The 24,890-nt window shown below is 42.9% G+C and overlaps 6 protein-coding genes across 7 annotated transcripts; 4 read left to right on the top strand and 2 right to left on the bottom strand.

The window, feature by feature from the left end:
- The first annotated feature begins 1,086 nt into the window (after positions 1–1,086).
- On the top strand, positions 1,087–13,895 carry LOC108036617 (putative phosphatidate phosphatase). Of its 2 annotated transcripts, none has more exons than XM_017112880.3 (7): positions 1,087–1,299; positions 4,859–5,325; positions 10,073–10,224; positions 10,552–10,770; positions 11,749–11,928; positions 12,000–12,176; positions 13,269–13,895. In XM_017112880.3, the coding sequence occupies exons 2-7, from the start codon at positions 5,043–5,045 to the stop codon at positions 13,380–13,382; spliced, it is 1,125 nt and encodes a 374-aa protein (XP_016968369.1). In that variant the 5' UTR covers positions 1,087–1,299; positions 4,859–5,042; the 3' UTR covers positions 13,383–13,895. The 2 variants fall into 2 exon arrangements, with proteins under 2 accessions (XP_016968369.1, XP_016968372.1); XM_017112883.3 differs by lacking the exon at positions 13,269–13,895 and adding an exon at positions 12,473–12,623.
- A 322-nt stretch (positions 13,896–14,217) lies between these two features.
- LOC108036260 (dolichyl-diphosphooligosaccharide--protein glycosyltransferase subunit 4) lies at positions 14,218–14,800 on the top strand. The gene is made up of 3 exons (XM_017112271.2): positions 14,218–14,308; positions 14,489–14,601; positions 14,683–14,800. The coding sequence occupies exons 2-3, from the start codon at positions 14,501–14,503 to the stop codon at positions 14,702–14,704; spliced, it is 123 nt and encodes a 40-aa protein (XP_016967760.1). The 5' UTR covers positions 14,218–14,308; positions 14,489–14,500; the 3' UTR covers positions 14,705–14,800.
- LOC108036259 (protein lethal(2)k10201) lies at positions 14,636–15,508 on the bottom strand. Its single transcript, XM_017112270.3, has one exon. The coding sequence runs from the start codon at positions 15,448–15,450 to the stop codon at positions 14,797–14,799; it is 654 nt and encodes a 217-aa protein (XP_016967759.1). The 5' UTR covers positions 15,451–15,508; the 3' UTR covers positions 14,636–14,796.
- A 457-nt stretch (positions 15,509–15,965) lies between these two features.
- Positions 15,966–18,356, top strand: LOC108036622 (nucleolar GTP-binding protein 1). Its single transcript, XM_017112893.3, has 3 exons — positions 15,966–16,132; positions 16,258–16,532; positions 16,595–18,356. Exons 1-3 carry the CDS (start codon positions 16,085–16,087, stop codon positions 18,228–18,230), a joined length of 1,959 nt encoding a protein of 652 aa, XP_016968382.1. The 5' UTR covers positions 15,966–16,084; the 3' UTR covers positions 18,231–18,356.
- A 342-nt stretch (positions 18,357–18,698) lies between these two features.
- LOC108036310 (dynein axonemal light chain 1) lies at positions 18,699–19,393 on the top strand. Its single transcript, XM_017112320.3, has 3 exons — positions 18,699–18,850; positions 18,913–19,024; positions 19,091–19,393. The coding sequence occupies exons 1-3, from the start codon at positions 18,699–18,701 to the stop codon at positions 19,391–19,393; spliced, it is 567 nt and encodes a 188-aa protein (XP_016967809.1).
- Positions 19,394–19,456: 63 nt separating this feature from the next.
- LOC108036239 (probable multidrug resistance-associated protein lethal(2)03659) lies at positions 19,457–24,158 on the bottom strand. The gene is made up of 9 exons (XM_017112248.3): positions 24,002–24,158; positions 23,854–23,939; positions 23,487–23,795; positions 23,222–23,430; positions 21,678–23,167; positions 21,150–21,619; positions 20,827–21,092; positions 19,681–20,610; positions 19,457–19,617 (listed from the first exon to the last, which is right to left on the bottom strand). Exons 1-9 carry the CDS (start codon positions 24,076–24,078, stop codon positions 19,603–19,605), a joined length of 3,852 nt encoding a protein of 1,283 aa, XP_016967737.1. The 5' UTR covers positions 24,079–24,158; the 3' UTR covers positions 19,457–19,602.
- Between the last annotated feature and the right edge of the window lie 732 nt (positions 24,159–24,890).

Raw genomic sequence — 24,890 nt, 5'->3', positions numbered from 1 at the left:
GCTTTCTACTGGAACTCTCCCCTGTGCCACACTCTCACCCGATCTAGTGCAGGGTGCACGAGCAATGGAATGGGAATGGCACAAGGTACTCAGGATCCCCAAAGGATACTTTAAAATATGTTGTAGTGAAAGGAAACGTAAGTTTTGGGTAGGGTTTCATTTACGTCTGTAAGTAGTCCGTTTTAATTTTCGTGTAATCGATTTCTGGTTCATCCCCGAGTGTTATAAATTAGGATATACTAAATATAAATATATATATATATATAGGTTTTTGCAACATAATAGAATTTATTCTGAGAAATTTTACCTCTAACTGCGTACTATAAGAAAAGAATTTAGGATTAATAGGTTTCTGGAACATACCCGAGTGTTATAAATTAGGCTATACAAAATATAAACATTTATAAAGTTTTTGACGACCTAATACAATTTATTCTGAGGAATAATACCCAAATATATATACTATTAGACAAGCACGAAATTAGTTATTTATTCTTCATAAATCGATTTATGTGACACACACCATGTACTATAAATTAAGAAATTTATATATATATATATCTTTTTTCGACCTGAAAGAATTTAATCTGAGAAATAATACCTAATTTTTAGAAAACCGCAAAATCGTTTAAATTTATATGCTTCATAAATCCATGCAGTTTGGTGTTTAGACTAATCAAACATAATCCTTCTTTATTTTTAGTGATCGGTGCTTACGTGATTATCAAGACTTTTCCTTTCTCTATTTTTTTATTGGTATACATTTTTTTAACTTTTTGAAATCCTTTTTTTTAATATTCTAATTATGGGTCGTAATCATTATGAGTTTGCATTGTGAGAACTTGTTGTTGGCACTAATCACTATTTACAGTCCTTGTTATTTTTAAAATTTCTTTATATACGATTAGGAAATATTTTCCTAACACTGTTGTTTCGGATAGTGTCCTTCCCCGGACCGATTCCATGTTCCGCCTCCGTTCATAGACAACCGGGAAAGCTGTTCCTCTCTCACCATACCATTTCGCTCTTTCCAGCTGACAAACAAGCAACGGCAATCTTATCTCAGTTTACTTTTTTCAGCGCACGGGTACGGTTCGAGTCGTCGGCGTCGCTCGTCCATGAGGCCAAAACAAAGTGCGAGTACGGGAATCGGGCGTGCATATGGGTATAACCCTTAAAAATTGATACCGGATCGGTAGAAAACATTTCTTTGCGCCACAAAAACAAAGCCACATATAACGATGACGGAGCTATCAGGGCTTGCCTAAAAAACTTTCGCAACTCGGTTGTGCGGTGAAGGTAAATTAATTAAACAAAGACCGTGTTTATTTGTACTTACCGCAACGAATGTGGATATATCTTAGCGATTTAATCGATTTGCTTGGCCGGCAAACAAAAAGTGTCTGTGGAGCCTCACGAATCGATGGTCACATAAACAAAGTGTGGAGCCTTCTCAAGTGGGCTGCATGTGGGGAAATTCATAAATTTTGCAGGTGGAAAGGGAAATTGCGTGGGTGTTTTTCGTTTGGCTTAAAATCGATTTTCCGTCCCACAAATGGCCTGCGTTCTGCCATGGTCAAGGTTGTGGTTCTGCCGGCTGTTGCAGAAGTAAATTCCATACGCTTAACCCAAAAATCAGACCATTTGGTACGCGGAACCCTCCCGCCGATAGCTTATCAATTGCTGAAACGCAAAAGGGAATCCATTGGAAAGGCAGCATTTGGCCTTTCATGGTTATTGAGCTTTATTGGTTGATCCCACGTCCGATGCTACCATTATCGGCGAGAGTTTTCCGCCATTTATGGCCCGACCTGGCATCTGGCCAAGTCTCTGGCTCTTGTGCCTTTGCCTTGTGAAATACTTTGCATTGTTCCCGCCACAACAAGTCCATCAACTGGCTCCATTATTCATAGAATTCTGAATGCCTTTGGCGTATAATTTTTGCACACTTTTTGGGGCAATTTGTAAATATTTATAGTGCAAATGCTTGCACTTGGCCGGCTTTTAATAGATCTATTGATGTAGAACTGAGAATATTGGAAATATAATTTTTATCATTAATATTTCCCATTTTTTGGCGTATTACTTACACCAGCCTGTACTTAACCTTCGATACCCCACAGTTTTTAGCCCTTCGTCTTGGATTTCGTTGTCAGGCGCGTGTAAAATGTTGGCCAACTTCTGCTGATCTCAGCCGGAATGAAAATGCACTCGTTAATAATCGTTAGCAAAGCAAATAAACAAGCCCTTTACATACACCGATGGGTTGGTTGAACCTGAGCCCAGGGGCCGCGTTTCAGGTGTCGATTTTCCTTCCTTCTCGTCGACAACTTGTCTGCAAGGTGGTCCCCTTGAAACCGAACCCCCTCGGACTTGGCCAACCAAATGGGGGCTCCTTTGCAAAATAATGTTTTTCTGGAGCTGGAGAAGAACTCGCACAGCCCCCTTTCCACATTCAAATCGAAATACTTCGCGTGCACTTGTTGGATTTTTAATGATGCTGCCCGGCGCCTGTTGTTTATGTAAATTGTGGAGCATTCCATTTACCGATATGCATATTTTTCGAATTTTAAATTATTTTTCCATCTTCGATGACCTTAATTTGCGTTGAGATATTCCCAAAAATGACATTCGTCTGGGGGAGGGGGAAACGGCTCAGCTTGTGGTCGTTGCCCCACAAAAGTTAGTCGTAATCGTTCGACTCTGAAACAAAAGTGATGGGGGGAGGACTTGGGCAGGGGCCTTCAGCTGTTCTGGAATATCATGACTTTGTAATTACTTGTAATGCTGGGTTAAACTGACACGTCCTGGGACGTGATAAACTTGCGGATTTAATGGGCTTGTGGTGTTAACTTAAACGATGAGACGAAAATACAGTTTTGAAATAATACAATTAGCTATGTTTGGAATTGCTTTTTGTTAAGTCATCATAATCAAATCTAAATACCCGCTGATATAAGTATTTTACTATACACTGGCTGCCAAGGGCTGTGGAAATAGATTGATCTGAAATCTACGAAATACGAAATGTTTACTCAAATCAATTTATTAAACCTCTGAGCGTAATCACACCTGGGTAGTTTATTTCGACATTTAGAATATTTCACAATCGGTATTAAGTACTCAACTGAAATGAGTTAGTCATAAATTGTTGCGCTGGTATCACAGCTAGCCCACCTTTTTGCCGCCTTTAAAGCTGAATGCTTGCGATAAGATAGTGCAAAGATTTGCAGATACAAAAGCAAGATTAATCGCCAATTAATGGGTCAACATGTGCGACGCCCCTGCAACATGCAGGCTATTCTTAGCTTGATTAATACGCTTTTTATTTCCGGGAGCCGGGCTGACAATTAAAAAATAATCTCGAAGCCGGCAATCTCAAGTGCGTGGAAGCACGCTCTTCAATCCATGTTCGATAATATCGCCGTATTATTCTGTTCTCTTTTTTATTTTTTAATTAAGACGCCGCCTGCTGTTTTGTCATTCGTTGCAAGAGGGGGCACTGGGGGCAGGAGAAAGGCAAACAACATTGATCAGAGGAATCCGAGTCTCTGGGCCCTGGAGACCCGGGCAGCCATAAATTGCAGCTGAGGACCCGAGGATCGCTGCTATCTATAAATAGTCGTTGCCCGATCGAATGCCTTGGCCCGGTTGCCTTGGCCTGGCCATAATCGAGACTGACGACTGCAATTCCTCTCGGCCTCCTCGTTTCTGTTCTATAAGTTCCTTGCTCCGTCACCGCTGAAGTACCGACTGACGTTTGCCACTTCTCGGATGGGGTTTTGTCAAATTAAGGCCTTGTTGGACCCCAAGCAGTTTGCAGAAAGGTCAGTACTTGGTCATTATAACGCTGCCTTGATGGTCAAGTTGATTGCGCAAAATTATACAAGTTCAATGGGCACTAGAAGTTAAAATGGGAATGGAAAGAATGTTTCCAGGGATAGATCAACAGTGGGACCACTATAAAAGGACTTCCTTTATTTGATGAATTCATATACATAACAACGTTAAGACTTAAAATATATTTTTACGATTGTCAAATCTAAACATTAATAAACATTATTTTAACTATTTATTTAAACAAGCAATTCTTAAAACCTCAAACCCCAAAGAAATAAGTACAAAATGTTTCTCTTCTTCAAGAAAAATAATAAAATAAAATTGGCTGTGTCATAAAATATTATATATTATATTATATTAATAATTTTTTCAATATTCATTATTTTAAAAATAATTTTGTGCAATAATATATTACTTAAAGAGCACTAAAACCCCAAAAACGATAAACACAACAAATCAATCATTTTTCATTTAATTCTTAAAATTGAGTTTAATAATAATAGTTTTTCATTTTATACGTGCGTATTAGATACTTATAGAATTTTAAAAAAGTGTTTTTAAAACTCTACAAAAGGTAGCATACTTTTTCAATATATGCTATATTTATTTTGTTTCTTATATTTATTGTCTTAGGAGTTAGGTCCTTAAAATATCTTAAGGTCTAACATCAGAATTTTAACTGTAGCAACAGAGTCCATTAAAATGCCTTTCAAGGGTGAAAAAATGGAAAGTTTATTGTCCATTTGAAACGACGTCACTTAACCCGTTTGCGAGTTGTCTATTCACTGCCACTTGAGTGCTAATAAATCATGGGGCTCTTCAATCAAAAGAATCGTCTTTGTGACTCAGGGAGAGGGGCAGGGCCTGGAAGAAAAGACGTCACAACCTCTGCTCTGACTGTCTGTCTTAATCGCCAGGGAATCCTCAGCTTATTACTCACACTCACCACCATCCCTATAAAACAATTTCATTTATTAATTTATCTTTTCTGCTTTCTTCCCCCTCCTCGCAAGTAAAGAGCTGCCATGAGCGTACGTGGAACCCCGATTTCGACTTGCACCTGGTTCGAGTACGGCTGCTCTTAGGCTCAAGTTCACTGCCAAGCACCCAAGAGAAAGAAGGAGAAAGAGAACGCGAAAGCTTGAGACTGAGCTTGGAGCTTTCGCAACGGCACCTACAAAACCAGAGACGCGAGGCCAATAATGAGTAACGAAACATCATCCAGCGAGACAACACCGCTGCGGCGGCCGGAGACCCAATCACCTTATAACGTGGCCGAAAACGGGCGACAGACAACGGTTAACACCACCCACGGCGGCAGCAGCAGCAACAACAACAACTACGGCGATTCGGTGGAAGTGCGCCTGCAAGAGGGAGACAGAGACAGCGGGCAGCAGCAGCAGCAACAACAACAAACTATAACCATGGATACCAACAAACGAATTCTGTGCCGCGTGGGCCTGGATATTCTGATATTGCTCTGCGGTGAGTACAAATTGAAAACTACACCTGCTCACCTCCAAACTCAATGCGAAATTTCGACCGCATCGCATTATTTACACTACACGCGGTGTTTATTTTCTGTCGCAATGTTTATTATTTCTTTTGTGCGCCTCCCTCTCACTCGCACACCCCTGGTTTTATGTAATGGCAAAAGCTCGCGGGCTCTTGCGCTCTCTTCCGAATAGATTCTCTTCAGCATAGACTCTCTTTGGAGAATCAGTTTTTGTTTGGAATTAGTGATCTTGTAATGGGTAGCTAAACGGTGACTCAATCCCTTGTTTATATATTTACTTTCCGGTTTAATAATACAAATATTAGATTGGTTATTTGTCACTATAAATATGAATTTAGAATTTCAACCGAAGAATATCCCTCATTTTAAATATTATAACTATTTAATGAATATGAAGATGAGACATTATGGGCTCCGTGGGACTAGTATTATCATCTTACTAATTTTTTTTTCTAATGATTAATAATACGGTTTTGTTGCTATTTTTAAAAGCGAAATCCTATTATAACAATATTCCCAATAGATAGCGAGTAATATTTCACCGTGTGAGCTGTTTTTAGTTTCCTGCTTGCCTTACCTTTATTTTATTTGCTGTGCAAACAAAGACAGCGACAGTTAAATTGTGTCAGGTAAAGGTGGACAACCTGCAGTGGCTGACTGTTGCATTCGATTGGGGGAGTTACACAATTCACACAATCAGCAGTTTTTATTTTCATGAAACTTTATCAGCATTTTGCTGCGCAACTCAATAAAGTTAAGAAACCAATTTAGTAAATATAGAGGCACTACTGATTTTATTAAAGAAACATATAAAATATAAAGATTATTTTTCATGGAAAACATAGTTAATTGTCAGATTCGAGTTGATATTATCTATTGTCTTAATGTTACCTATAGATAAGAACACATATACCTGGTAGTAAAGCTTTCCCATAGATCCCATAGAGACATTCTTCATGTGAGAGCCTTTATCTCGATTTTCCTCTGAACACTTTGAAATTCCTCCGTCAATGGCTGCATTGAATCGGAACCGGTTTACCTGAGAATGTACACTATTTAGCTTGCTGATTAGCCTACCTGGCTGACTCATAAAGCACCGCCTTATTGTAGCAGTGGCATTTTGTGGGATTTTGCAATTGGCACTACTGAAAACACAATCTTGGGTCGCCATATTTGAGCAGCTGATATGAGCGGCTACCAAAAGTAGTTGATCAACCAAAGACCTCGCCATTTTCATGCCATTTTCTCCAGGATTGAATACAACTGGATATTTTCTTTTCCTGAGCATAAAAGCATGACACATGGTTTCAGCCAGGTAGCCAGCTTTCGCGTTATGGTTGACTCACCTTAAGCGCCTTTAATATCCGGGCAGTAAACCAAAACTCCAGATGAATCACCAGCATGATCCCCTTTTTTAACTTTGGTAAAAACATAAAAAAAAAGTTTAGCCAAAAGAACCAAATCCGTATATTAAAAGATAAGAGACAGCAGTAAACTTTTGGGGGAGTATCCTAATCTAAAACTCGTGCCGTGCGCACATTGCAAGTTCCCATAATCAAGAAAAGTTTCCATCGATTTGTCAACAAATGTGGCGAGGAAGGCGCCCCGAAGAGTTCTGTGCATATATTAAAAAACTTGGCATAAATATCGATCTGTTTCCCGAATAAATTCCAATTAGTTAAATCTGTTACAAAATGTCTTAGGACTGTATCTGAGGAAAACATCTAGGAGGCCATTTAAATTTCTTGTTTTAAGTGGGTCGAGATTAGTTTGGCTTGCTGCATCTATCGGATGCATCTGATGGACTTTCCGCCGTGTGCGCGCTCGTCTGTCGACAACCAATTCTTGGGTGTAAATTACTTTTGACGCTAGACAAACGCTGATAAAGTGATTTTCGGGGCAAGGGGGTGACGCGACTGTCGGTGGCACTTAACCAAACAAATTCTTTGAGCTCCAAAGGAAACCCCAAAAACTTCAAACTCCGTTTGACGTTAATTGAATGCGAACGAGCTGCGGCACGGTCTTCTCCGTTCTCCGCTTCTTTCACCTTTCTCCTTGAGGTGGAGTCATTAAACCCATAAAATATATACAGAAATGCATATCGGAGGTCGTCTTCCAGATTTCTACCCCCGACTATTCCTGCACTTCAATAATTTATCGAGCGTGATTGCGTGTGCGTGTTTGCTTTTTGGTGGCGGGGGCGGGGGCGGTGGCGGCTAGGGAGAAATTCTCCCATTCAGTTTGACCAAAACTAAGTAGAAAGAATAATATTTATGCAATGCATTTCGGGCTTGAGGCAATTGTTGGCTCATTGTTGTTGTTTACCTTCCACAAAACAACAAATATAGCCCAAAAAGAACAGGGCAGAGAGAACAGATACAGATACATATGTGGCCACAATAGATGGAAGATACATGTGGGCCTGCCAAGATGGATGTTGATTTTTCATGTGTTTTTTGCGCTACGATTCCTGGGACAAAAGTAATGAACATTTAATTGCCAGCAGAGCTCATGACTCATGAGCTGTCAGTGGAGGAAAGGTTCGATTCGGCCAGGGAATCGAAATCTTACCTGTGACCTGTGACACCTATTGTGTTTCAGGAAATCTAGATGCGGGCGACCTGGGAGATTCCTGGTAATAATTTTCGACTTCTTGGCAGCTATGAAATTGCCAAAACCCACATCAATAATTCCATTTTTTAACGGACTGTATCTGTATCTGATCGACTTGTCTCTGTCCTTGGTCAATCCAATCAATTGAAAAGGTTAAAGTTCGACTTCTTCTTCAGCCGTCCTTAATCTGTCCGACTGGCGGAGTTGTCTTAAAGTCTTTTGGTTCATCTGTCGGCACTAATTGCCTTTAATTTGACTTCCGTCATGTCTAATTAATGCGGCAAGTGCTAGTCAGACGCTTTTAATTAGACGCTGCCCCGTATTTGAGGTCAGATTTGAGTAAAGAGGCTTTTCCTTTCTTTTCTTGCAACTCGGCAAATAGATACTTGGATAACAAGAGATAACGCGCTAAGAGCAAACATTTGGTAACTTGAAAGCCAGCCGAGCGGCACTTGCAGCATCCGAAAGATACGCGGATACAAAGATGCATCTTCAGCGTAGGCCGGTGGCTTTGAGGCCGAAGAATTGGTTAAAGAAAGCGGCGGCAAGCAGTGATCTTTTACAGAAATCTGTTTGTTGAGCAAGGGCTAGAGTGGGCGTGTTTACCTCTTTGCTTAACAAACAATTTGTTTATGCTGCCCTCTTCGCTGTTGGTTCAATTAGACTATATGTATCTGTGGAGCGGCGGCGTCTTTATGATTAAAATGAACTTGACACCAAATGGACAGCATTTGGTGTGCTTTGTTTGCTATGAAAGTGCGGCATAGGTGCGTTACAATTCGCTTGAATGCAGTCCCCATTCGAAAAATTAAATTAAACATTTCCGCTGAAGGTACAGCTCGGCTCGGCTGCCAAATAATAATTTTTAAACGACTTATGTCACCCTCATAAAAGTACAGAAACACGCACAAAACCATCACTGAAATTGCTTTGTTTTTTCTGCCATTTAACACAAATTTTTCCCATTTCATTTTTCCATTTTCCTATTTTCCCATTTCACTTTATCAACGTTAAGTTCGAGCTATAGTATGTAGGTAATCTCTTGCTTATGTAGATCAGGCCAAACACTTTCGTTTTCTGTGCCGCAAAGTCATAAAAACATTTTACTGCGCTACCGGGTGGTTGGCAGAGGATTAGGGATCTATATAGGGATAGAAGAAGGGAGAGGACTCCCAAGACCAACAATGGGCCACTTGCTGTTTGTAATATGACGCTAATCTCTGCAAGAATTCCATCTCTATAACTTTCCCAGCCGCAGCAGAAGCAGTCGGCGATCGTTAAACATCTCCAGACAATGCCACTGATCTAGATTTTGGGACCTGAGGCAGCTGCAGCCTGAAGAATCGAATGGTATGGTGTTTAGGGAGACAGAGGTCTTGGGACGGGCATTGTGTCACCCACCTTTGTGGGACCTCAAAGATCAGCATCGCTGTTTTGCCTGGCAAAAATAAAGAACGCCATTAAAGTGCAGACAAGTCGCCATCGAGTACGGGCTAAATGCACTTCACTTCCATGCACCACATATAGCTAGCCTAATGAGCACTTCAGAACGCAGAACTTTCCCAATTTTCAACGCCTCGCTGACTTGGGCCAGTTCATCGACATCTCTAGAGTTGCCTCTTCCGCCTGCAGGTAGCATGGCTCATTGCAGAAAGGCAATTAGGCAAACTGGAGCGTTGGAGCCAGGACTAATGCAGTTTTAATTATCCCCTAGATAAATGTTCTGTGCAGTGAAAAAACAAATAAAGTAGCCCGGCAATGTTGAGACAGGCAATCAATCAGCATGCACGCTTCACAATTCCTATGGCCTATTATTAATGGCAGCGAATTTTTAATTAGACAGGCCAAGAAGTCGCTGACAGATTTCCCTAGTCGGGCTTATTTTATGATCCCCCATTGAAACCCCGCACACGTTCGCTTGTCACTTTGAATCTTATCGCTGGCTTAGACATATCATAAGTCAATAGGGTTTCCGTCATTCCCCCCAGGAGATAGTGTCACAGCACTTAGGGCCCGATGACCTACTAAGATGAAGGGGGGTGCTCAAAATGTATATTGATAAATGAGTATTTATAAATTCTTTTTTCCAATTTTTGCTTTCAGCTGGTTTTCCCATACTGCTGTTTTTCCTGCTGGGCGAGCCCTATAAGCGGGGCTTCTTCTGCGATGACGAGACGCTGAAGCATCCGTTCCACGATTCTACGGTCCGGAATTGGATGCTATACTTCATCGGAGTGGTGATACCAGTTGGCGTGGTGAGTGAACGGAGTGTGGGTGATGGACAGCTAGAAATTGTGTCAAGCAGCTGTCAGATACTTGAGCGAAGATTGCGCAATAGCCTCAAGTTCAGTTGTCGGCACCATGGAGCTATGATGCAAGATACCACATACCACATGCATGCTCCCAGTGTCCACATGTCGGCAATTAAGACTAGAGCAACATGTGCTGGCCCTAATGCGCCTAGACAAGATATTGGCCCCCTTTTGGCTGCTATAAATATTTGCATGCGCGCCCTAATGACTTCCAGGGAAAAGGGTTCGATTTAACGATCTGCTAACTCGCGGAACTCACTCCCATTTCAGATAGTCAGCGTGGAGGTGATCATTTCCCAGCACAAGGCAAGGCAGGATAATGGCAATGCCACCAGTCGGCGGTATGTCTTTATGAACTACGATGTGCCCGACTGGCTGATCGAGTGCTACAAGAAGGTCGGCATCTATGCGTTCGGCGCCGTTGTCAGCCAGTTGACCACGGATATAGCGAAGTATTCCATCGGCCGGCTGCGTCCCCATTTTATGGCGGTAAGTGCAGATATCTGCGTGTCCATTCCACAGGCCATTCCACAGCGGTATCCCCGTTCTGACATTGCCAATTAATTTTAATCTGCAACATGTGCAGCAAGACAGGCGACACTGGCAGCGACAACGAAGACAAATCCAATATCGAAGTAGGAGACGGACTTGTACAGGCGGTTCGGGGACAATGTCAAAAACACACACGATGTGGGGAAAGGTTATTAATAGAATTGGGCCAAAAGGGGTGGGATGGCAGTTGGTTGCAATGCGTTATAAGGAATACACTACCTATGTAGCATAGGTCTTGTAACGATATGATAATGGGACTAGTCAACAGATACAGCTTGGAGGAGATTGTTGATTAAATAATAAACTAAAAAAAATGATTATTTTATAGTAGTAAGAGTATGCAGTTCTTTTTTACCAATGATTAAGATGATTTAAAATTATACTTTTTATTACCCAACGAATGGTATTAGTTTCATTTAAACTCGTTAGATGGTTTTCTTTTGAAGAAACTTTTTTTGGAACTGTTTATTTACTCGTCAGGGTGTTTCGGATTCCCATCAACCCCGAATTCCCAGATCGCTTGGTCTGTTTATTTATGATATTTTGACTGGATGTCAGACAATTTCATAAATATTCGCGGCGGCAAGTGGCTTGTTAGCTTGTTATCGTGCGCCTCATTTGGGGAGATGGTATAGGGCTCGCTATAGGGATTGCTATACGGATTACTTTAAAAGGGGAGCTGCAGCACAGAGCCGCCCTATTGTTTAGTGAAGTGCGGCAACCCGGCAGAAAATGCAATGCAACTGCAGCTGTTGCCTCGTTTTGAGCAGCAACCTCTCTAATTTGCGGCACATGTAGCCATGTAGAGATCCCAGGGGAGGCTCCACAAAGAAGCCCTAAGCAGCTTAAGTCCAAGTCATCGTATCGTATCGCTGCTCATATAGCAACCAATACCTTGCTTCCTGCCGCCCACAGGTGTGCCAGCCCCAGATGCCCGACGGCACCACCTGCGACGATCCCATAAATGTGGGGAGGTACATCCAGGAGTTCGAGTGCAAGGGAGTCGGCTCGTCGGCGCGCATGCTCAAAGAGATGCGCCTCTCCTTCCCCAGCGGCCACTCCAGCTTCACCTTCTTCGCCATGGTCTATCTGGCGGTAAGTCCATTGTTATAGTCACACGATCCGGGGCCTCATTGTTTCTCCCTATATGTACCTCCATGCTGCAGCTGTACCTGCAGGCACGCATGACCTGGCGGGGCTCCAAGCTGCTGCGTCACCTTCTCCAGTTCGTGTTCATCATGGTGGCCTGGTACACGGCTTTGAGCCGCGTCTCGGACTACAAGCACCACTGGTCCGATGTGCTGGCAGGATCGCTCATTGGCTCCATATGCGCTTTGGTTGTGGTAAGTAACACCCTCGTTAAAAATCCCAATATCACTCCCCCATTTTTACTATTCCACTACACATTTAATATTAAATGGTTCCAAATATTCTCTTGAAACATATTCTCCAAACATATTCTTCTTGAAACCCAATCTTATGACTCAATTAAAAAATTATATTTTACTCAAAAGATAGGAACTTTTTTATCCTGTTTTATGACACATGTATTATCTTCTCCTCATCCAACTCTTGGTTTTAGACATATTTAGAAAAATGTACCCCAAATTCACATGCAACACTTCCATCATCTTTTTAGAGCTACGGTTTGCCCCAGAGTTGGTTTAATTTTCAAACAGTTTGGCCCGCCAAAAGCAAGGCAAAGTGATCGAGGAGCACAGAGACAGAATCAGCTAATGACATTGTAAAAAAGATTAGCAATTAGCAATTAAAGCATCACAAATTCTGCATACCCCGACTAATCATTATTAACCTGGTGGTGGCCATTAGCCTTAATTGAACTGCGGGATACGTTCTCCGAATTGGCAGAACTCAACACCTTGCCGCGGCTCCTCTGTCGTTGCGTGTGGTGCCAATCAATGCCATCCGCAGCACGAAACCTTGTTTCCAGGCCGGGTTGACTTTTCCACCCAGCTGGCCATGCAGCTGTCCAGTTGTAATTTCACGCTTGACCGGTGATAGGGGGTTTTTCCAAGGGGGACGCAGAACCCATCATATTTCAAAGCGATTCAATTAAGGAGATATGAAAGGGGTAAGAACCTCCAACGTATACTTTTAGGAGGCTTTGTTTAATGTTGCAGAGGTACTTCTTCGATTTAAAGAGATCCATTACGATCATTACTATTTGTAATGCTTCTAACGTTACTTCAGGTTTTTCTTTTTATAAAAACTGCTATAAGTACCCCCTGCTAAAATGTTTATAAAAACAAACCATCTTTATCAACATCCGCAGAAAGTTGATAAAATTATATTTATACTTTGCTGAGTTATACATTTCTTTTGCCAAGGCTAGACATTTTGCTGATTAAATTCTCAAATGTATGACATTATTTTTTTCGATTTTATTTAACATATTTTCTTATGTTTCCTTGCAGGCCAACTATGTCTCGGACCTATTTCAAAGGCCCAACACGAAGCCCTATTTGGCGCGTACAGTGCAAGACATGAACGCCTCTTCGCCCCAGGGAATCACGATTACTTCTAACTAACCCCCAGGAGGAATTCACCACAGTTATTACAAATTCCATGAGTTGTAGCCGAAGCTGGGACCTTCAGCTTGGCATCATTGCGGAATTTCTTTATCGGGCCAGTGAAGCCAAGCTTTGCGAAGCTCCTATTTAATTTATTCCTGTACTGGCATTTTAAGAGCTCTGTGTGTGCGTGAGGAGTGTGTGTGGTAGCTGCGATTGCACTTAAGTGTCTTCTTTAATATTTAAGCTAGAGCAATTGAGAGATATCATTATGATGGCAATTACTGTACGATACTAAACAATTTTAAACTGACGCAACAATTTCCACAAAACAAGTGACCTTCAAAATAGAACAGCACAAGAAACATAAGAAAGCAATAAGTATTATGCAAACTAAGATAAGCCTTAGATACGAAAATATTTTTAAATAATTTATAAGATGACCCTTATATATGTTTAAATAGTAATTCTAACAAGTTTCGATTACTCAAAACATTTTCAATGCAGAAAATATATTATTACAAAACATCGGACACTGTTTTTATAAGTTGTAAAATAATTTTAATAAAAAATGCTGAATTTATGTCTTAAAACAATAAACTCGATTGATTGTCTAAAAAAGTTTTTAAATGTTTTATTGAAATAATAAAAAGAAAAATAATTCTTTTTCATTTAGGATCACGGCGAAATCGCACAAACATATTTTTAGATGGAATAAATGAATTTATAGAGTATATTTTGACTTTTATTAAGTTTTAAAAGGCTTTTAATTTAAAATTTTAACAGAGGCGTGTGAATATCCCTACTATTTATTTGGTATATTTAGTATATTTGAAATAAGTTACAAGAATGGCTGAGAGTTTGGTATATTTTACTGAACTAAGCACGGTCACTCTTAAATATTTGTACACAATAAAAACCGGCTCGTTTTTTCGCTGAAAAAGGTAAAATACTTGAATTAAAACCGGCAAAAGGAGCAATTTGAGTAGTTCCTAGCCACCGAAGAAGGCCCATCTTCCTCTGGTCCTTCATTGAAAGCGGAACTACCAGAAATATTGGTTTCCGGCCCGCACCCATGACGTGTCATTCGACCACTTAGTTCTAATGGATTACAATCTTTATAGGCATTCTCCAAAATGATCACCGACGTGCAATTGGCCATTTTCTCCAACGTCCTCGGAGTATTCCTCTTCCTGTTGGTGGTGGCCTATCACTATATCAATGCTAACACCGGAAAGTAAGTAATCCCCATGGAAGAAGAAGCGAAGTATGCAATTTGGGATTGGGAATCAACAACAAAACTCAATTTTATTTACAGGCCCAGTGCTAAGGCAAAATGATCTGCGATGTTTCCGCTAACAGACTAATGTAGTTGTACCAGGATAATGATAATGCTGCTTCATTCGCTAAATAAATAGTTGTATCTGTATACCTAATCCAGGATATCGTTGATGGCGTCCTTCATGGATTGGACATTCTCGAGGGTTTCGCCAGACTTTTGGGCCTTGCGAGTGTAGAAAGTCCTGTGCGTTTGGTGGCCAAAACTGAAGGCCTTGATGTAGGGCAGCCCTCTGTTCTCCCCAGGCACCTCGTCCACATCCATGGCATTGGGTTTGCTTTTGGGTTTACGCTTCTCCTTTGGCTTATCCTTGCCCTGATCGAACCGATAGTTGGCCGGAAACTTGTGCACCACAATGCAGTGATCCTTGCGCTGTCGAGGAGAATGGAACTTGGTGGTGCACTCCTCCAGGAAGCAGGCAAACATGGGCTTGTCCCCGCGATCCACGCTGGCGGCGAAGTAGAAATCGTGCTGTTCGGTGATGTGCAAATCCAGCAAATGCGCCGTGGGCAACATCCTGCGACATTCTGCGCAACTATAGGATTGCTCCTTGTCACTGATTTTCGCCGCCTTGTCCTGGTCGCCCACGATGTCATCAATTTCCACCAGAACTCCTAGTTTCTTGAAAGGCGGCAGGCCTGGTGACGGTGGGTCCGTGGGCCTTATAAATCCCGCTGGCGTTTCGCTCAATATCTTGGTAATTTGTTCTTTTGATAAGAACACAGATTCCGCAGCCTTCGAATCCATGTTGTTTGTGTCCACAAATTGTTTTGTTTTGGTTCCTACGTGTCGTTTAAGATGTTCCCACTGCCTCGCTTCTTGGCAGTGGAATGGGTACTTTTTATTTATTATACTTTTGAAATTCTATTTATTCCAAAATGTTTTTATTGGTTGTGTTTTGCTTTACTTATTGTTAAATCTACATTTTTGTTTTAATTTTTTTTAATAATACAGCGAGAAAAGGGTTGAAAAACAATAAATATGCACTTGTTGCTTCTAATAAAAGGACTTTTTATAAAGTTCATATATTCTTATATTCAAGGTGTTTTGAAAATGATTTAAATCAATTTTGAGACAAATATTTTACTTGACATTTTTGTGCATTTTTTTATTACAATTTAGTTAATAAATAACCTTGAATGTTGTATTTATTTATAAGTTAAATTGTTTAGTGGAAACGTATTATTTGCGTGGAAAGTGTTGCCACTCCGTCAGACCTTCATAAACACTGGCAACGTCGCCGAGCACATGTGAACCTGAACTGGTTCCGCCCACGAATCGGTTCTTTTTGGAATACGAAGCTGACACCGCGTGGTGTTTTTGCTGTCGATTCCCATTTATTTTCCTTTCGTCGCGTGGAAAATAAACCAATCCTGCCAAGATGAGTCTGTACAACTTCAAGAAGATCATGGTGGTTCCGCCAGCCAAGGTAAGTGACACCAGGCGCCCCGCGTCCAGCGGAGCACCCCCTGAGGCACCGACATAACCTCACTGCAGGTGTTTACCAAATGCGGAATATGTAAATAATATCATGGCTTTATCCCTCCTGCACAGGACTTCATCGACATTATGCTGTCGAAGACACAGCGTAAGACCCCGACAGTGGTCCACAAGGGCTACAAGATATCCAGAATTCGGGCCTTCTACACGCGCAAGGTGAAGTACACGCAGCAGAACTTCCACGATCGTTTGTCGCAGATCATTCAGGATTTCCCCAAGCTGGACGATGTGCATCCCTTCTACGCCGATCTGATGAACGTGCTGTACGACAAGGACCATTACAAGCTGGCCCTGGGTCAGCTCAACACAGCCAGGCATTTGGTGGACAAGTGAGTGTCTAAAGAGGACTTCAAAACCAACGTTACCCCAATCATAACTATACTTTTTCTAGTGTGGCTAAGGACTACGTTCGCCTGCTGAAATACGGAGATTCCCTGTATCGCTGCAAGCAGCTGAAGAAAGCGGCCCTGGGTCGCATGGCCACCATCATGAAGCGACAGGCCTCCAACCTCACCTATTTGGAGCAAGTGCGTCAGCATCTCTCACGTTTGCCCACCATCGATCCCTACTCCCGTACCATCATCATCTGCGGCTTCCCCAATGTGGGCAAATCCTCCTTCATCAACAAGATCACCCGTGCCGACGTGGAGGTGCAGCCCTATGCCTTCACCACCAAATCCCTGTATGTTGGCCACACAGACTACAAATACCTGCGCTGGCAGGTGATCGACACACCCGGAATTCTGGATCATCCTCTGGAGGAGCGCAATGTGATCGAAATGCAGGCCATCACTGCCTTGGCCCATCTGCGCGCCTGTGTTCTGTACTTCATGGACATCTCCGAGCAGTGCGGTCACTCCTTGGAGGAACAGGTCAAACTGTTCGAGAGCATTAAACCTTTGTTCACCAACAAACCCCTGATCCTGGCCATCAATAAGATAGATATCCTAACACCAGAGGATTTGCCAGAGGAGCGCAGGCAGATCATTACCAAACTGCAGGAGGACAAGAACATACCCGTGATGCTCATGTCCACCGTGCAGGAAACCGGAGTTATGGAGGTGAAAACCGAAGCCTGCGAGCGTCTGCTCTCCTACCGTGTGGACCAGAAGATGCGCACAAAGAAGGTGGACAACATCTTGAACCGCCTGCATGTGGCCATGCCAGCGCCGCGAGATGACAAACTCCGTGCACCCTGCATCCCAGAAAAGGCTTCCGCCCGCCTTCAACAGAATGCCGAGAAGGCGGAGCGCAAACGCAAGCTGGAGAAGGAGATCGAGGAGGAGATGGGCGACGACTACACGCTGGACCTCAAGAAGAACTACAGCGAGATCCCCGAGGAGGAGCGCTACGATGTGATTCCAGAGTTCTGGCAGGGACACAACATTGCCGACTACATCGACGCCGACATTTTCGACAAGCTGGAGGAGCTGGAGCGCGAGGAGGGTCTGCGGGAGGAGAGCGGCGTCTACACAGTGCCCGATATGTCCATGGACGAGACGCTCAAGGAGATCCGCGAGATGGCCAAGCAGATCCGAGGAAAGCGCTTCGAGTTGCGCGACGAAAAGAGACTGTCGTCGCGAAAGAACAAGCCGGTCATCCCACGAAACAAGCAGCCCAAGGTGCGCGACCGTTCCGTGCAGAAGCTGGTGTCGACGATGGAGGGTCTGGGTGTGGACATGTCCGGCAGCGAGAACGCCAACTTCACCAAGTCCGTGGTGGATCTGCGTCGTGGCCAGGTGGCCGTCGGCTCCAAGAAGGTGCCCATGCAGCCGCTGCTCGACAAGGAGTCCTCGGCGGTGGTCAGAAAGACTGGTCTGCCACTGAAGCGTGCGCCGTCGCGCGACTCGCTGGGCATCAAGAATCTGGCCATTCGCAAGAAGGCGCAGATCATGGCCAAGCGGGACATTGCCAAGAAGGTCACAAGCAGGGGTCTCAAGGGAGAGGCGGATCGCTTCATCGGCACCAAGATGCCCAAGCATTTGTATTCCGGCAAGCGTGGAAACGGCAAGACGGATCGCCGTTAAGCGCCACAGCTCTGGCTGGTTAAGTGATTCTACCTGTTGGGTTCTCCCACTCCTCTGTATAAACTAAGCGATGTATCTTTATGCCCCTTTAACACTTTAAATACAATATTGTATTTTTACAAAACATGTTTGTGGCTACTTTTTTGGGGTCAACACAGTTAAGAAACCATCAAAAGAAAACGCAAAAATGCAGTAAACAATATATTTATAAAATATTGAATTATTATTCAGAAAACAAAACAAAAGTCTTCTCTCTGAAATTGTATAATCCTTTGCCTATTTTAAAGAAAGTCCCTAAAAAGGGGTACTACCTCAAAAGAATGTTTCGCCGTTGTTGGTGTTGTGCGAAAACAAAGTTTGCCTCTATTGATACTGGTTTCCTCCCTGCTTCACCTTGGCAACGAAGAAGTTTGTTTAGTTTTCACCAATTTTCTTGCCCATTGGGAAAAAGTTTTTCGATGCAGCAGCATGTCCAAAGCAACCACAATTAAGGAGGCACTGAAGCGCTGGGAGGAGCGGGAGCAGCAAAATTCCCTCACTGCCAAGAACATTGACCTGCAGTTCCAGTGGCCGCCCATCGAGAAAATGGACAGCACATTGGGCACGCTGGTGCAGTGCGAGTAAGTCTAAGTGTAACTTCTTTTAAGGAAGTTGGAGCCATTTCTTTTTATTTCCTTTTAAGGAGAATCAGCATGTCCACTAATATGATTGAAAAGATATTCGGTTTATCGGGCATGAAGTGCCTCAAGGTTTTGTCCTTGTCGCGGAACTACATCAAGCAGATTTCCGGATTGGTAATGAGAACGCAGGAAAGATCCTTTAAAATTATATAAGTAATCATTTATGTCTATGTTTATCAGGAGGCTGTAGCTGAGACGCTGGAGGAGCTGTGGCTCAGCTATAACCTTATAGAGAAAATCAAAGGTTTGACAGGACTGAAATGTTTGAAAGTCCTCTACATCAGCAACAACTTGATCAAGGACTGGTCGGAGTTCAATCGCCTGGCTGAGATCGAGTCCCTCGAAGATCTAGTGGTGGTGGGGAATCCCCTATCCGAAGGCCTAGACGAACCTTCTTGGAGGGCCGAGTGCATCAAGAGGTTGCCCACCATCCGTAAACTTGACGGCGAACCAGTAGTGCTGAATGAGGAGCCACAGCTTTAAAACCATCGAGTTCAAATTGTATGTAAAAAAAAACGCGTTTTATGTAAAAAAAAAATCTTTCCATTATAATTTTATTCGAAGTTTTATATTACGAAAATAAAAAACCAATGGTAAGATACTATGGTAACCTTATAGCTTTTCCGGGAGGGTAAATTGACATATATAGATTACAAAATAATCTAGATATCTGAAAAAGAACTGCGGTTCTGCTATTTTTTTAATGCCTGAAATTAAAAATGGATAATAATGATAATAATTAATAGTTAAGAAAATCGACGGAAACGAACCCTCTGAGCGATTTCCAGTAGACCTTCATAGGTGGCATGACCCGTCTGCTTAACCATGTCCTGGAACACATGGAAATCGCCGTCCATCAACAGCTCATAGGGCGTTCCGAACTCCACAACTCTGCCAGCATCCATGACCAGCACCTTATCAGAGTCCATGATGGTGTGCAAACGATGGGCTATCGTCAGAACAGTGCACTCCTTGAACCTTTTCCGTATGGTGCTTTGGATCAGCGCATCCGTCTGGGGATCCACATTGGCCGTCGCCTCGTCCAGGACAAGGATCCTGTTATTCCTCAGAATGGCCCGTGCCAAGCAGACCAACTGACGCTGACCCACGCTGAAGTTGGTGCCGCCCTCGTTGATTTTGCTCTGCAAGCCACTTGGAAGATCCGCCACCAGATCCTTCAGCTTCACCTCTTCCAGGGAGCTCCACAGCTTCTCATCGCTGTACTCGCCGAAGGGATCCAAGTTGTATCGCAAAGTGCCGGTGAAAAGGACGGGTTCCTGGGGTATAATTGAGATCTTCCTGCGCAGCTCGTGCAGACCCATTGTGCTCGTATCTCTCGTGTCTATAAGCACGGACCCATCGTTGTAGGACAGTCGGGAGAGGGCGTTAATCAGGGAGGATTTGCCCGCTCCAGTCCGTCCCACGATGCCCACTTTTTCCCTTGGATTTATGACAAAGCTAAGGCACTTGAGCACTTTCTCCGCCCTCGGATCCGGCGTGTAGCGAAGACTCAGGTTATCGAACACTATTTTTCCCTGCTCTGGCCAGGATTTGGGTGGCCTTTTTTGCACTTCCCCTTTCAGTGCTTCTTCTGGTTCGATGTTCTCGTACTCCACCACTCGCTCCACGGAAGTCATTGTGTTCTCCAGCTCGGCTGATTGACGTACTCCCCACTGCACTAGGCCCATAAGTCCCAAGGCCTGTAGGCAAAAGAGGAAATATTTAAAAATCAAGAACAAATGTTCTCAAATCGAGAAGAAGGATTGGCTAATTTAGATATAGCATTGTTGTGTTTCCGATTTTTTGTTTCAGAATGCATGTTCGTCTCTTAAGAATGTTTTTGTCTTGCTTTAAGATAAACCGTTCTTGAATATTTTTTACTTAATCAGTATGTACAAGTTCTTAATTTCACTCACTTGAGTTATGGCCAGCCCAACTTCAGCTCCGTTTTTTGGAGGGAAGACAAAGAAGCTGAGCGTAATGATCGCTATGTAAAGCACGCATAAGCACTCCATCCAATATCCAAAGGCACTCGAGGTACTCATGGACATATAAAGTGCAGAGCTATGCGCATCCTGGAAGTTGTCGAACTCCTGCTCCAATGTCCTCTGACCTTCGAAGGCACGAATTGTGGGCAAACCGGTCAGACAAGAGGCCAAATGAGAGTAGACTGGAGACAGACCTAAAAAAGTACAAAACTATTTCCATATTAAATACTTTAAAATAAATTAAAGACTACTTATAGCCCCGATTCGCTTCAAATCCATCGAAGTTTTGAGATAGAAATTGCGTAGCTTATAGAAAACAACGGCCAAAATAGCTGTTGGAACCAGCAACACAGGATTGACAATGGCTATAACAATAATTATTCCAGCCAGCCAAAAGAAAGTCTGTAGCACATCGACCATCACGTCGGGCAGTACTTCGTCCACTTGGCCCATATCCTTGGAGAGGCGATTCAGAATGCATCCGTGTTTATTTCTTTCGAAGAAATCCATGGGTGCTCGAGTGATTGCAATGAAAATGGAGTTGTGCAAGTGAATAGACGCTTTCTTGGCCATGTTAAATACCAAAATCGAGAACGTGGAGTTCATTGAAATTGACAAAATTACGATCACCGTGAATATGTATACATCTATTCTTTTCGAGTTCATATTCTGCAGACCTTCTGTCCTGTTTTTAATGGCAACGTTGCTCTCCTTGGTGACCCTAAAATATAGATTAAATAGTTAGCTTCTAGTAAAAGAAATTTGATAGGTAGTCTTACCAGTAAGTAAGGAAATAATCGCCTCCCGTAACCAATATTTGTGCCAGGACAGAGCAGCTAATCATTATAAGGAAGGAGGACAATCCACCGCCCGCCTTGAAGTACTTCTTGTATATTCCTAGACCTATGCCCCCTGATTCTTGGAGCTCCTTAATGGTTTTCTTAGAATATGAATCGTCTATAGCCTCTTTAGATTTATTGATATTCTCAGTAAGTGCCTTTCTACAGCTATCCTGATTCTCCTGTTCCTCAACTTCCTTCCCTGCTTCGCCCAGTATGGTGACAAAGTCGAGGCCCATCTCCAGGAGCGACTGGTAGGTGCCCACGGCCCTGAGTTGACCCTTTTCCAAGATCACAACCTGATCGACCAGGTGTAAAAACTGCTTCTGATGGGTTATCAGAACTACGGTGGTATCCTGCAGATGACCGCGCACGCATTGCTCGAATAGATGGCGGGACACATTGGTGTCCACTGCACTGAAAGGATCATCTAGTAGGTAGATGGATGCCTTCCGGTAAGCCGCTCTGGCCAAACTGATCCTAGCCCTCTGGCCACCCGATAGGGAAGCTCCACGCTCCCCAACTAGGGTTTCATCTTTGAGCGGGAAGAGCTCAAAGTCCCGTTCCAGGGCACACTTTTTAACCACCTCCTGGTAGCGCTGTTGATCCAAGGGCTGGCCAAAAAGTATATTCTGGCGTACGGTGCCTGCGAAGAGCCAGGGCTCTTGGGAGGAGTAGGAGACGGAACCATTCACTTTTATCTGGCCGCACTCTGCTGTCAGCTCACCAAGAATAGCCTGGATAAGGCTGGATTTTCCCGATCCAGTGGCTCCCACGATGGCCACCACAGATCCGGGCTTAATTTGAAGATTTAACCCACTGAGTGTGTAGTCTGGGGACTTGGCATCCCATTTGGCTTTGAGTCTGCTGACGACGATGGCAGGTTGTGGGGGAACAGAGGTCGGATCTTCCTGATCTTCTGTACACCTCGGCTTCTCATGTACCTCCTCGGATTGCATAAGCTTATTCACACGGTTGAAGGAGGCCAAGACTTGAGCCGTGTGTATCATGGCGGCAGGAAAATATATGGACATGGCGGCCAGCAGTACGTTGTAGTAGGCGGTTACAAGGAAGGCCACTTCCGGTGTGAAAAACCCACGCAAGATGACGTAGCCCACCAGGCTGAGGAAGATGGCCACGCGTGAGACGATGATTCGGCAGGTGAAGCGAAAGCCCCTTATGTACTGTCCCTGGCGAATGGAGTTCATCTCCTTTTTGCGAGCCTGGGCCACCATCTTTTCGAAAGGCAGCTCCCAGGCGTACATCTTGAGCACTCGAATGCCAGAGATTATTTCATTCACCATGCGAAGCCGGTTGTCCGTTCTTTCAGCAGCTTTCAGATGCAGCAGCGAGGTCTTCTTGCCCAGAAAAATTTGCAGAGGTATGAGAAGAAGCATAAAGATCATGCCAAACATTGCAGCGATTCCAATCTGCAGGGGGGAATTCATAATTAATGTGTCCGGGGAATATATAGATCCATTTACCTCCTGGTACATAAGGTATGTGATAAGCAGAACTTGAAGGGGCCCCACCCACAGATAGTGGACCGTGTAGACTCCATTGTTCAAACGCGGAATGTCATTGGAAATCAGGGTGACCACATGACCGGAAGTGGTCTCACCCAGAGCATTCTTGCTCAACCGCAGGGCCTTCCGAAAGATCATACTAGTCAGGGCCACCCGCATCTTAAAGCCTGAAAGTATTAAAAAGCTTACAGAAGCCATAATTATTTTCAGGTATTGGACTCACACACATGGTATATCCCGAAATTGGCAGGAGCTAGGAGCATCACGCTTAGAATACTATTTAGTATCAGTGCTATTGCATAGAAATAGCCCATCTCTTCAGCTTTAGGTTGGTGGGAGAAGTACGAAATAAGCTTAACCAATAATATTGGCTGAAAGGTTCTTAGTCCCAGCTCCACCAGGAAAATCGCCAGTCCGGGGAGTGCAAGTTGCCAGGCGAAAGTCCGGAGAACAGCCCTCAAAAGATTGGGATTTTCTTTATCAATTTTCAGTTCGTGCTCCCAAGAAGCCCACAATTTATTGCCAAGAGTATCTGAAAGGGCTGAACAAGTTAATAACGGACGAATAAAAGTAGTATGCGTTAGTCACACCTGATTTATGTTCCGTCAAAGGTTTGTAAAGGTCCTTTGATCCCAAGGTCTGTTTCGATCCCTTAACAAATAGGGGCATGGCATACCTTAGGTGTCAGAATAAATTTTTAAATAAATAATAATAATTTCGTTACGTAAATTTACTTACCAAAACCAAGACGCCACAATAAAATTCGATCGCTCTCGCGGATTTTCCGGCAGGACTTCAGTCTTTCCCGAATGCATTTTATCGAATAAAATAAGAGCGAATGTACTGGGCACGACATCTGCCTCATTGATTTACTGTAACTTTTATTATTAACTAAATTGGTCACAGCATGGTCAGATTATTTAATAGAGATTTAAAGCTTTGTAAGTCAGATTATACTACGGTTGATTTAACTAAATAGATTGAAAATATTTTGGTTGTTTATCAGGTATTCTCTTTGATTACTCTGTGAAATAAATAAAATTTTTAAAACCTTCTAATACCAAACAAAAATACATCTTATCATGGTAAAAAAAACTAGTAACGATACTAACTGAATACACTTTCTAAATTCAAATCGTTACTAGAGCTTTGCCTCGTTAGGTGGTATTTTTGTTTGATTTGATCTTACGGTCGGAATGGGAAATATTGTTGTTATTAAGGCTTTTATTCAAATGGTTTTTGGTTTTCACTAGGTTGTTTCCGCTGATATTGTAATATCCATTGTGGTGTGGTTGCATTTTTTCGGGTGCCTCTGCATCTTATTGTTAAAAAAGTTATTATGCTGAGTTCAGTTCGATTTTTTTTTTAAGTTTAAGTGAGTTTACTATTTCATCTTTTCCAAACTTTTGTACATTTTTAGTTAATAATTATATTTTCATTAAATGGAATATCTTTTAGTTCTGAGATAGTTTGGGCTAACTTCTATTTTAGTGTTGTTTATGTACGCGTTGCCAGTTGTGAAACGTCTTTTATCACCGAAGTCTAAGGCGAAACTAAACGGCTTTACGAGTTGTTTGAAACAAGAATAAATAGTTAAAACCAATATGCGAAGTACCATCAACGAGAA

This window comes from Drosophila biarmipes, chromosome 2R (genome assembly GCF_025231255.1).
Source record: "Drosophila biarmipes strain raj3 chromosome 2R, RU_DBia_V1.1, whole genome shotgun sequence".
Classification (NCBI taxonomy): Eukaryota; Metazoa; Arthropoda; class Insecta; order Diptera; family Drosophilidae; genus Drosophila; species Drosophila biarmipes.
This window is presented reverse-complemented; position numbering and strand designations above follow the sequence as displayed.